The 13539-nt window shown below is 46.1% G+C and overlaps 1 protein-coding gene across 3 annotated transcripts in view; it reads right to left on the reverse strand.

The window, feature by feature from the left end:
* Positions 1-13539, reverse strand: part of FAT1 (FAT atypical cadherin 1) — a 151710-nt gene that overhangs the window by 38298 nt on the left and 99873 nt on the right. For 2 of the 3 annotated variants that reach the window (XM_065405092.1, XM_065405091.1), the window contains exons 7-8: positions 2038-2313; positions 1565-1775 (exon numbers count right to left, since the gene is read on the reverse strand). In XM_065405092.1, the coding sequence (XP_065261164.1) occupies positions 1565-1775; positions 2038-2313 (487 nt within the window). Of the gene's footprint in view, positions 1-1563; positions 1776-2037; positions 2314-13539 lie in introns of all 3 variants that reach the window. The other variant, XM_065405090.1, reaches the window with a different exon arrangement.

The following is a 13539-nucleotide window of genomic DNA, read 5'->3' on the forward strand; positions in this document are numbered from 1 at the left end:
CCATCAGCCATTACAAGCATTTAAGGAATGTTCATTCCATATGCTTAGGACATCAACCATAATGCTTTAACTTCCCAGTAGTTGACAATTCTATAAAAAACTAAGCTAAGAAAGATAAAGTTTAACATTTACTCCCACAAAAATCTGGAGAGATTGGGGGGGGGAGGGGAAAGGAAGGGGGGGGAGGAAGGGATGAAAGAGAAAGAGAGAGAATGCTCAAATTCTTTTCTTGAAATGCTTTGGCATCATAAAATGGAATGCACTGTTGATCTAGGTAAGTCAAGAATAGAGTTTCACGAACACTTACATATTACCTTAGGAAATGTGTAATATTTATACAAATAATAGAAAACAACTGATACGTTTAAAGGAATTTATCATGTTTACTTGTTTTCCTCCTTAGAGCATCATAATCAAATTTATTAAAAAAAATATGAAAATAAAGCATGTATTATATTATAGTTGCAATGGTTTATATATTTGAATGAAATTTCAGCAATAGAAATCTCTTTTTTAATTATAATAATGAATCTGTACGGTTTAAAAATGCTTTAATGGCATTTAATATAAGATATAATTTTGCATTAATGATCACATAGTTTGTGTATTTTTTGTACTTTTTAATAAAGTTTCAGATGCTTGATACTGACTTTTGTTTTATAACATTTTGTAAAGCTAGAAAATAATTTAACTCCATTTACAATGGTGGGGTTTTTTTATTGCTAACATAAATGCAGAGCATGTTCATTTTGCAGCATGTGTGGTCGGATAGTTCAGGTGCTTGGCAAGGGGATATAGAGCTATTCATATATAATTTACTGGTGTGACCAAAAGTCATTACCGACTGGTGGATGCTTGGTAGTCCAAATAAAATGAGTTAGTGATCTCAGTCTGGTTCCTGTGGTATTTATTCACTTCTTAAAGCTACTATCATTGCCACTTGTGGGCACCTTAGGAGAGACGCCAACAAGACAGGCATTGGAATGAAGAAGCATGAAAAGTGAACTGTCACAACCAATGATCTCTCCATGTAAGGGATGAGAAACACTGGTGAGTCAGGTATGGGATGCTGTCCATATTGTCACTACTTTGTGGATAAATGGAAGACCTCTAATGCGAAGAAATCAAGTGTAATTAATTAATTAACAGAATGGAAAAAGTAATGTATTAAAGAGATACTGTGAGGTTAAAAATAAGTGTCCGAATCCTAGATTCCATTTACTTTTCACTAATTATAATATTTATGTTTTTTTAAGGGTAACTTTTTTTCAATTTTCTCCACTAGGAGAACAAAAAGAGATGAATCAGTTTCACATTTATTTCTATTTGGTTCCTAGTCATTTTCACTTTGAGGTTCTCAAGCAGTAGCCAAATGAAATAATGTTTAGGATGTAATAATATGTCCACTTGAATTTGTAAGTTTTTTTAAAAACATTATAGAAGCATTTATATTGGCCTTTGATTTTATAATGGCTTATTTTTACATACTTACATTTTAAGCTAACTATGACCAAACAAAGTAAATTTTAAACTATATAGCAGACTTATGAGACTGTGGATGTACCTGACTCAATAGAGTACACAATTTCTGCATTTTTCCCTTTGTCTTTGTCTAATGCTGTTACTTGGAGTACCGCTGACCCAACAGCTGCTGACTCATATACCCGTCCTTCATAGGGAGAGCTGGTGAACCACGGCACGTGATCATTTGTGTCACTAACATTAATGACAATTCTAGCAAAGTTGCGTTTGACAGGAACATCTTGATCTCGTACCTAAAACAATGAACACATTATTAATCATTAGCACCAAACTTTATTAATACAACTACTAATCCAACTTCTGAGAGAACTATTACGAATTTAGGCCTCGAACCTTACCATTTAAATAAATGGGACTACTCAAAGAGTGTAAAGTAAAACACATTTGTAAATTTCTCCAAGATCAGGACCTAAATGTATATCAAAAGCATACTAACTGTAATGTGAAAAAGGTAATCATGTTATCTGTTGCAGAATAACAGGTATGCTTGTTTACCATCACTGTAAGTATATGTTGGTGGATGGCCTCATGATCCAATTTTTCAGATGTATAAAGAGAGCCCGTTCCAGGATCCAAACGAAATTTCTTGAGACTGATGGGATCAATGCTACTCTGCATTGTATAAATTAGTTTATTCTTCTCGTCCCTGTCGGTGGCACTGACTTGCAAAATTTCTGTCTCTGGCACTGTGTCCTCAGGTATAATGACTTCATATTTTGAGGTGGAAAACTGAGGCCTGTGGTCATTTGTGTCTATCACTTTGATGTATACCTAAAATGACACAATGGAAAAAAAGATTATGTTGATAAATATTGGTGAAAATACAGAAGAAAACAGGACACTCAGGAATCAGGAGAGAAAAAAATAAAAATAAAAAAGATACACAGAATAAAGCCAGAAGTCCAGACAGTTAAAAATCTTTAAGAAGAGGTCTCTTAAATAGAAACCATTTGTGTATACTGTAAATGAAAAGAATGTTTACTTATTCTACAGTAACTGTGGTTCTTTGATATGTTATAGTCAGTGTGGATAGTGCTGTAGGTGTTCATATGTCTTATGGGGAGAATCCCAGCAGGGAAACTGTGGCCAGATTCCATGCTCTTTGCACTGCCAGACCAATGCAGTGCAATGCAATGGGGACAGAGTTGAGCACAGTATCTGGTTCAAAGTATCTCAAAACACTGCAAAGTACTGAGTTAAATATCAGCAGTGCTGTGATTGTGTAAGCAAATATAGTAGCTCAGCATTCATTCCCACAGCCATTAACATTAGAAAAAATGGTTTCCTACCTTTTCGTAACTGTCATTCTTCGAGATGTGTTGCTCATGTCCATTCCACTCTAGGTGTGTGCGCATGCCTACATGCGTGGCCGTTGGAGTTTTTGCTTTAGCGGTATCCGTAGGGTTGGCTATGGCGCCCCCTTGAGTGTCGCGCTCATGCATCAGTATTTCAGGCACCACCAGCCCTACACCCTCTCAGTTCCTTCTTGCCGGAAACTCCGACAGAAGGGTAGGAGGGCGGATAATGGAATGGAAATGAGCAACACATCTCAAAGAACAACAGTTACAAAAAAAATTTCTTCTTCGGGGGCTTGCTCATGTTGATTCCATTCTAGGTGACTCACAAGCAGTGTCCATGAAGGTGGGCTCAGAGTTCACGGTCATGCAGTTTGCAGCACTGCTCTGCCAAAGCCAGCGTCGTCTCAAGCTTGTTGGGTAAGTGCACAAGGAGATGCGAAGGTGTGGACAAATGATCAGGTAGCGGCCCTACAGATCTCCTGGATTGGAACCTGCACCAGGAAGGCCGCTGATGATGCCTGTACCCTAGTCAAGTGTGCCATCATGATTGCCAGCGGAGGCACTTTTGCCTTCTCATAGCAGTATCGGATGCAGGCAGTGATCCAGGACAAATCCTTTGAGTAGACATCGGGTGACTCTTCATTCTGTCTGCCACCACAAGGAACAATTGTGTCGACTTATGGAACGGCTTTGTCCTTGCTATATAGAAGGCCAGTGCCCTCCTGACATCCAGGGCGTGCAGCCTGCGTTCCTCGTCTGACATATGAGGCTTTGAAAAGAAGACAGTTAAGTATATGTCCTGGACAGTATGAAACTCGGAAACTACCTTGTGCAGAAATACCAGATGCGGTCGCAGCTGGACCGTATCCTTGTAGAATACCATATAGTGTGGTTCTGAAGTAAGCGCCCTGATCTCGGACACTCTGCAGGCTGACATTATCACAACCAGGAACAAAACCTTCCAGGAGAGAAGCAGGAGAGAGCAGGAAGCCAGAGGCTCGAAGAGAGGCCCCATGAGCCTCGACAGCATGAGATTCAGGTCCCAGGGAGGGATGGGATCCCAGACATGCGGGTAGAGACGCTTCAGACCTTTCAAAAACTGTGCCATCATGTCACGAGCGAAGACCGACCTGCCTTGGAATGGAGGGTGGAAAGCCAAAATAGTGGCCAGATGGACACTGATCAATGACAGGTACAAACCTTGGAGTTTGAGGTGCAGAAAATAATCCAGGATCTCCTGCAGTGAGGCCTGCTCAGCCTGGATATGCCGTTCTGAGCTCCAGCATGGGAACCTTTTCCACTTGGCCAGGTAAGTCGCTCTGGTGGAGGGTTTCCTGCTACCAAACAAGACCTGCTGAACGCAGGCCAAGCATTCCCGTTCATTCACATTTAGCCACGCAGCAATCATGCTATCAAGTGTAGCGCCGCCACGTTTAGGTGCAGAAGTCTGTCTTGGTTCTGGGACAGCAGATTTGGCCAGCGGGGCAGCTAGCGAAAGGTCCAGCAGCGTGCTGAACCAGTGCTGGTGAGGCCACGCGGGGGCTATTAGGATAACGTTCGCCCTGTCCTGTTTGATCTTTATGAGGACTCTATGAATCAATGGCGCTGGTGGGAGGGCATACATCAGAGCCCCCGACCACAGGATGAGAAAGGTATCTGACAGAGCCCCTGTCCCTCCCCTATGTCGAACAAAACACATGGCACTTCCTGTTCTGCCTGGACACGAACAAGTCCACCTAGGGAGTCCCCCACCTCTGGAAGATTGTACTAACTACCGCTGGATGGAGTGACCACTCGTGGTGAGACGAGAAGGTCCTGCTTAGGTGATCTGCTAATACGTTCCTGGTCCCGGGCAGGTGCATGGCTACCAGATGAATGACATGTCGCACACAAAAGCCCCAAAGGCGGAGAGCTTCTTGGCAAAGGGCCGACAACCTGGCTACGCCCTGCCCGTTGATGTAATACATTGTGGCAGTATTGTTCATCAGGACCTGCACTACCTTGCCCTTCAAATGGAGCAAGAAAGCCTGGCAAGCCAGGTGAACTACTCTGAGCTTCCTGACGTTGATACGGAGGGCCAGATCGTCCCTGCGTGCTGAGCTTGCCGAGGTCCGAAGCATCAGAGACCAAGGTCAGTGACGGGGACAGGGCCACCAAGGGAACTCCCTCCAACACTGACCATTCCATTCCAGTCCAACCACCATTCCATGGACAACCGGATGTGATCCAGCACCCCGACACCAGCCACCCTTGCAGAGGCTGGAGATAGAGCCAGGCATGGCTGACTATGTATGTACATGCAGCTATGTGGCCAACAACCGCAGGCAGGTGTGAGCCGTGGTGAGCGGGTGGTTTTTCACATGGGATATCAGGTCTGACATGGCCTGAAAACGCGCCTCCAGAAGGACGGCTCTGGCCCACGTGGCGTCGAGAACTGCTCCAATGAACTCTACCCATTGCACAGGCTTTAAGGCGGATTTTTTGTCATTTATCTACAGGCTCAGGTTGCAGCAGGTGGAGAGCACCAGATCGAGGCTCCTCTGCACTTATTCTGGAGATCTGCCCTTGATGAGCCAATCGTCGAGATACGGGAAGACCTGGACCCCTTGACATCTCAGGTAAGCGGCCACTGGTGCCATACATTTTGTGAACACCCTTGGGGCTGATGAGAGGCCAAAGGGCAGCACCATAAACTGGAAATGGTATCTGCCCACCATGAACGGAAGAAGCATCTGTGACCATGAAACATGGAAATAAGCGTCCTTCAAGTCGAGGGCGGCGTACCAGTCTCGCAGATCCAGGGATGGAATGATGGAGGTCACGGAGACCATACGAATCTTCAACCTCATGAGAGACTTGTTGAGGTGTCACAGGTCTAGAATAGGCCTGAGGCCCCCTTTTGCTTTCGGGATCAGGAAGTAGCAAGAGTAGAACCCCTTTCCCTCCTTGTTCCAAGGGACCTCCTCCACTGCCCCCAGGTGAAGTAGGTTCTCGACCTCCTGAATGAGGTGTTGCTCATGAGAAGGGTCCCTGAAGAGGGACGGGGAAGAGAGGGCGTAGGAGGGAGGGGCATCCGAGAATTGCAAGGTATAGCCTCAAGATACTATCTCTAGCATCCAGCGGTCCGAGGTGACCCGCGAACCAGGCTGAATGGTAGGGACGGAGACGGTTGAGGAAAGAACCAAGTGGATCCGGGGGGATGACTGGGGTGTTGCTCTCGAGCGCACCCTCAAAATGAGCGCTTCTGGCCTCCTGGATGCTTTGCTGGACTGGGCTGCGTGGGTGAGCAGGAGAAGGAAAAGCAGTGACAACCAAAGCTCCTGTCTCTATCCTTTCTCCTTGCACACCCCTGTCAAGGCTGCCAAGGCCTTGGTGATGGGGATGGCCAGAACTGCTTCCTTGCAGACTGCGGTGTATGCATGCCCAGTGAGCAAAGGGTGGACCGAGTCTGCAAAGAGTCCATTCCCAGCAAATGGGAGGTCTTGGTTTCTCCCAAGAAATGCAGACCGCAATCTAACGGTCTGAAGCTAGGAGCTTTGCCTCATGACCACCGCTGATGTGACCACCCTAGCTGCCGAGTCTGCCCGTCCTATGTCATTTGAAGAGAGCATCTTGCTGCCACGGTAACCCTCCTCCTTTTCAACCCTTTTGGAGGTGGGAGGGATGGATAATGGAGTTTGGTAGAGGGCCGTGGCAATTTTCAGGACCCCATCATGCACTAGTAGTGCAACACAGGCAGGGGTAGAGGCTGAGAGCACATTGAACAAGGTGTCCGCCTGCTCGGCCATCTCCTCCACCTGTAGGCCCAAGTTCTCGGCCACCCATCGAAGCAGGGCCTGGTGTTCTCTTCGTGCAGTGGGCTGGCCCTCGAGGGTCCCGCCACTGCCTCAGCCAGGGATGAGGACAATGATTTTACCACCTGGGGAGGCCCGGAGCATCATTGTTTTGGCGTGGGCACTGGCTTCTCTACCCCAACCTCCGAGCACGTTTCCCGCACTGAGCCCGGTGCCGTCAACTATTGCTCCAAGGTGGTGGCCGACGAGTGGTGCGAAAGGGGCATCGGCATCACAGGCATGCCCCATGCACTCCAATAGGGCCACTGTACTGGCCACTGGTCATGCTGCCAAGGCAGCGCTGTAGAAGTCGACACAGCTGCCAGTGCCCAATCACTCTGGTGATGCCTTGGCAAGGAGCTAAACTGCCCTTCCATGACAGAACAACGCCCTTCCGGTGACCACAGTGGAGCCGTCGATGCCTGCATTTGTTGGCTGACCGTCACTTCGAATAGGAGGCCCGGTGCTGGGGCGACCAGTATCATGACAGGAATATGATCGGCGGGAGGCTGAATGATGCTGGTAATATGGAGACCAGCACCTCCCTCTAGGCGACCTGCATCGAGAGGGCGGAGACAGCGAACACGGTGCCAGTGATCTAAGGTGAGCCCCTGAGGATCTGGGCTGTGAAGCCGGAGCTCTGCAGCTCAGAGTTGGAAAGCACTGCCTCGGCATAGGAGATCAGCGGTGCTCAACTGCCCTTTGGGGTGTCTTGGTGGCTGGATTGCTCTAGTAGGGAGCCTTTGCTGCTTCCTGCGGCACACATGGAGCCAGCAGCGCTGGTAGAGGCCTCTGCTCTTTAGGCGCTGGGACAGCCTGGGAAGGCGTCGACCCTGCCACAAGTCTGGGTCCCCTACTGCTCCCGGGAGTCGGCATTGGATCCTTTGAGGGACTATGGGCCTCGACTGGAAGCATGTCCACATGGCTCAGGTGTGGGTGGGTGGCCAGAACTGGGTCCTTTGTCCAATACCCCATGGCTTTTCTTGCTCAGTGCCGGGAAGCCGTGTTTCTTGGTTGTCTTTCTGGGTACCGGTGCCAGAGAGCGGTGCCGGGCGGAACTTGGTGCCAGGGGTGCGCTACACACCGCGGCAGAGGTACTAGGGGTAGAGTCCAGTCGGGACAGCTCAGAAGCCGGTCGGAGAGCAGCCTCCATGGGGGGAGTCCTCAAATGTACATCACATTCTTTCTGGGTCCTGGGTTGAAAGTTTTTACAGATACGACACTTGTCCTTCACATTTCATTTCCCCAAGCACTTGAGGCAACTGCTGTGGGGGTCACTAACAGGCATAGGCCTGTTGCAGCCTGAGTAGGGCTTAAACCCCAGAGACCTGGGCATGCCCTGCCTGGGGCAAAGTCCCCAGTGGAACTCTAACTTCTAACTACACTTAACAATTACTTAACTGCTATAAACAAACTATTTACAAGGTCCTAAGGCTCAAAATCAGAAGAGACGAAACTGCTAGCCCTTGCTATGCAAGGAAAGGCATTCTGACTGACCACCACGGGCGGTAAGAAGGAACTGAGAGGGCGAAGGGCCGGCGGCGCCTGATATACCGACACATGAGCACTGCACTCAAGGGGGTGCCACAGCCGACCCTACGGATACCGCTAAGGCAAAAATCACCGATGACCACACACGTGGGTGTGTGCACACCTAGAATAGAATCGACATGAGCAAGCACTTGTAGAAGAACTGGTTTAACTGAGAAGGGGAATGTTGAGCACAATACCAGTATTATCAACTTTAACTTCCCCAGGTACTACCAAATGACACAAGCAGAAGGGACCTCAGGGTTAACACTTCACTAAGGAAGTGAAGGACAATTGTCTTTATCAAAGAGGATTCCCTTAATAGTGTACTATATTGTTAATGTTGAATATGAGCTCAAATCTTGCTGTGGAACTGAACACATCAGCTTTAATTCCAGCCACAAAAAGTGCTGCCAACTAAACAACTTAAGGCAAGTTCCTCAAAGAGGACTTAGACACAGAGTTGCAACACCTAACGTTTAGACACTCTGCCACCTAATGGAATCCACAGCGCCAAGTTAGGTACCCAGGATCCCTATATAATGCATGGGAAGAGTTAGGGAACAAAAGCCATCAAGCTGAGTGGGGCACTGCTTAAAACCAGACAATAGGAAGGAATGAGGAGAGGGGTGTAGACTATAAACCATACACCACAGAAAGACTTCAGCGCCGCTGTACCACTTTAATGAAAACGCTCTCCACCTTTGGCATAGTTATTCCACCTACCCGAGAAGCAGTAGCTATGTTGACGGGAGAAGCTGTCTCTCCAACATAGTGCTGCCTACACCGGGGGTTAGGTCAGTATAACTACATCGCTCAGGCGTGTGGATTTTTCACACTCATGAGCAATGTAGATATACCACTGTAAGTCTGTAGTGTAGATCAGACCTAAGTCTGGGTTAGAGGAAGGCACCTCCCCCTGCTCGGGATTCACAGTTGCACTCTCCTGGAGTTATGTGCCTAAGCTCCCCCATTTTTGTTTTAAAGAAACTCAAGGAGAAGAACATGCCCCCTTTTACCCAATACCCTAGTGGTCAGAGGACTCACCATCTGCCTAATGTGGAGCAAGGATTTGAATCTAGGTTTCCCTCCACCCAGGTGAGTGCCTTACCCACTGGGCTATATAAGGTATCCCGCTGCACGTGTCTCTCAAGCTCTCCTGTTGAAGATGTTCCACTGTGTATAAATAAGCATGAGAGCAGGGACATGAACTTGGGTCTCCCAAGCAAATGCTGTAACCACTGAGCTATTGAGTCAGTCATTCTCACTCGTTCTGTCTCTGGCTCAAACATCAGTCAAGTCACAATCAAGCCCAAAAACTTAAGACTCTCATTTTATGTTTGACCTAGTTGTGAAGTTGAAAAACTAAATTTTAAGTTTCAGGATGAACTTCTCAATCATTAAGGTTATTATTTTGTCTCTATCTACTTCCATGATGGCAGTGTACAGTGTCTCTGGATGTGTAAAAAAATAAAAATAAAATAAAAATGTATATGGATCAAATTTTCAAAGCTATTTCAAATCAGTCTCTACCTGGCACTGACAATTTTCACAAACAAGTTTTTCACATAATATTTTCAGATCCTCATTTTTACACAAACAAAAATTGGATGCAAAAAATTTATAGGTGTAATTTTAGAGGTCACTCCAAAAAGCATAGGCTTCTGCGTAAGCACAATACAAACCACAATCTGTATGATACCATCTTAACATGAAATCCATAATACAATAAAAATAGCTATATAGAGCAGAAAGTAGGGTATAGATTACATTCAAAAGAAAATATTATAAAATTGCTTTGAATACAATAAGGTAGTAGCTTGGAGGGAGAAGATGCAGATCGCAGGAGCATACCATAGAAATGCTTGATGCTAACAGATCAGAATGGGATCTCTGAAATAAAGCAATCTCAAACCACAGAGTTTCAAATCATTTTACAGAGGTATATAAATGGCCTTATCACACCACTGATCTGCGCACACATTCTTCACTGACATCAATGAGATCTGTGCATGCAGATCTAGGGAACAACAGAGTTGAAAGTAAGCTGGAATACAAGGATGAAAACCTATTAATGGTATCACAGGCGACAGTTAAATTGTGATAGGAATATATTAAGATGGAACTTATAGAGAAAATACATGTCATTGCCACAACAAGTAAAACTCCAAAATGAGAATATTCATCCACAAAATAAAAAAAATGTTTTCAAAAGATGAAAAATTATTCCCCCTTGTAAAATATAGTTTAAAAACAATTATTTTCTTTTTTGTATTTTTACTAGTTTACCTTCTTGTTTCCTTATGTAGTTTAAGAAAAATTTTCTCTCCTTCTTACTCATAATTATATCTATCTACAGTTATATTCTTGCTCATGAATAGTCTGTTTTAAAAGTTAATGCTTGTGAGATAAAGTAACCTTATTCTACTAACAGAGAAGTGTTTCTGTTGAGCAGTGTGGTCATTGTAAGCAAAACGCAAATTTAACCAATGAACGGCATTCTATCCTCCTTTCCCAAATTGACCCCAAAGAATAACATATGTATACATTTTACATAAAGCAAAATTCAATATTCTGCTTCTAGAAAAGCAACAAGTAAATTGCTGTAATTAGCCTTAAACTACCTTATCTATTACTTCTACTTATTGAAAAATGGATAACAATACCAATGGTTACAAGTGGCAGAAGTAGTAAACAGTATTTTTCACAAAAATCAACTGAGTAGTTCATGCATTTGTTCTTATTTCCCATGCATAATCTTTCCCATTTAAGGCCAAAATAGTATAATCCAAAAGGATTAGTACTTTGAATACATTTGATTTTTTTCAATGCTACTGTCCCAGTCATCTCCACCACGGTCAAATATCGTTACAGAAGGCCTGGAATTTGTTTATTCTCTTTGTGCATCATGCATTCAGCATTTAGCTGCATATGAAACTCTAACAGCTTCACGCCTACTGCCTGGATATTTTTCAAACAAGCAATTTAAATAAAGTCATGAAAGAGTCAAATGTTCCACAGATGTTCATGGCTTACAGCCAACCAAATAGTTTATAGTTTAGAAGTCAGATACAATAATATGATAAAGTCATTTCCTTTTGCAGGTAAAATTTAAGATTACTTAAGAAACAACTACTACTGTTAATCAAGGCTTGTTAAACTGCTCTTTGTATTCAAGTGCTTAGTCAAAGTATTTTGTGTGTTAAAAGGTGTCCATGGAGGCTTATTACACTTAATATTTCTGAACACAATATTCAGATTTATAATTTATTTGTGCTTATCACAGTTTGCTTACTACTCATCAGTTCTTACAAAGATCCAGCATGACTTCAGCATTTGAACTATAATCATTGTTATAAAAAGTGTCAGGATTTAAGTGCAACTCTATTTTCACATTGGTAGTCCTAAATAACTCATTTTCAGGGGAAATAAATTAACGTGTCTGTGAAATCAACTAAGAGAGAAGGTGGGTGAGGTAATATCTTTTATTGGATCAACTTCTGTTGGTGAAAGAGAAAAGCTTTTGAGCTACACAGGAGCTCTTTTTCAGTTAAATCAAATGTGAGGATGCATTCCTGAAAAAACGGTTACTTACCTTCTGTAACTGTTGTTCTTCGAGATCTGTTGTTCACGTCCATTACACATTAGTTGTGCGCGCGCCGCGTGCACGAACGTCGGAAACTTTTTCCCTCAGCGGCTCCCGTCGGGCCTGCAGGGTCTCCCCTCCCGCCAGAGCGGCGCCCCGCTCTAGCGTATATATATCCCTGCCGGCCCGACCCTCCCTCGGTTCCTTCTTGCCGGTGACTCCTACAGAGGGGAAGGAGGGTGGGAAGTGTAATGGACGTGAACAACACATCTCGAAGAACAACAGTTACAGAAGGTAAGTAACCGTTTTTTCTTCTTCGAGTGATTGTTCACGTCCATTACACATTAGGTGACTCACAAGCTTACCATTGGAGGAGGGTAGGAGTCAAGGAATAATCGACTGAAGCACAGCTCTACCGACCGCCGAGTCCTCTCTGGTCTGATGATGGATCGCGTAGTGGGCTGTGAACGTATGCACCGACGACCAGGTGGCCGCTTTACAGATTTCCTGGAGTGGAACCTGCGCCAAGAACGCCGCCGAGGACGCTTGGGCCCTAGTAGAGTGAGCCCTGATCTGCGGGGCTGGTACGTTAGCGAGCTCATAGCACGTGCGTATGCAAAGCACAATCCATGCCGACAAGCGTTGCGTCGAGATAGGTTGGCCTCTCATTCGCTCCGCAATGGCAATGAACAGTTGAGTCGACTTGCGGAATGGCCTGGTCCGTTCTAGATAAAAAGCCAATGCCCTACGGACATCGAGGGTATGCAAGCTGCGTTGGCTTGGGTCCGAGTGTGGCTTAGGGAAGAACACCGGTAAACAAACGTCCTGTCCCATATGAAAATGCGTGACCACTTTCGGAAGGAATTTCGGGTGCGGTCTGAGCTGCACCTTATCTTTATAAAAAACTGTATAGGGAGGTTCCGAAGTGAGGGCCCTCAACTCCGAGACCCTCCTAGCCGATGTGATGGCCACGAGAAACGCTATCTTCCATGAGAGGTGCATGAGGGAGCAAGAGGCCAGGGGTTCGAAGGGTGGCCCCATGAGCTTAGTGAGGACCAGGTTGAGATTCCACGCAGGGACCGGCGGGCGCGAGTAGGGAAACACCTTGTCCATCCCCTTGAGGAATCGGGCTACTGTGGGGTTAGAGAACACTGAAGCCCCCAACTCCCCAGGGTGGAACGCCGATATGGCAGCCAGGTGCACCTTAATTGAGGCGGGGGCGAGCCCCTGATGCTTGATGTGCAGCAGGTAGTCCAGAATCAATGGGACTGAGGCCTGCAGAGGCTGGATGTGATGAGGCTCACACCAGTGGGAGAACCGTTTCCATTTGGCGAGGTAGGTCGCTCTTGTGGAGGGCTTCCTACTACCGAGGAGGACCTGCTGGACCTGATGGGAGCACCTGTGCTCCATATCATTTAGCCAGAGAGAAACCATGCCGTGAGGTGTAGCGACGGTAGGTTCGGGTGGAGTAGGCGACCTCGGTCTTGCGTGATGAGGTCGTGATGGAGGGGAAGGGCGATCGGAGTGGTCACGGACAGTTCCAGCAGGGTCGTGAACCAGTGTTGGCATGGCCACGCCGGGGCGATGAGGATGACTGTCGCCTTGTCCCTGCGGGTTTTGAGGAGGACCCTGTGGATGAGCGGGAATGGGGGGAAGGCATACCTCAGGCTCCCGCCCCACGGAATTGTGAAGGCATCTGCCAATGAGCCCGGACTGAGGTTCTGGAATGAACAAAACTGAGGGCACTGGC

Source organism: Emys orbicularis, chromosome 5 (assembly GCF_028017835.1).
Source record: "Emys orbicularis isolate rEmyOrb1 chromosome 5, rEmyOrb1.hap1, whole genome shotgun sequence".
Classification (NCBI taxonomy): domain Eukaryota; kingdom Metazoa; phylum Chordata; order Testudines; family Emydidae; genus Emys; species Emys orbicularis.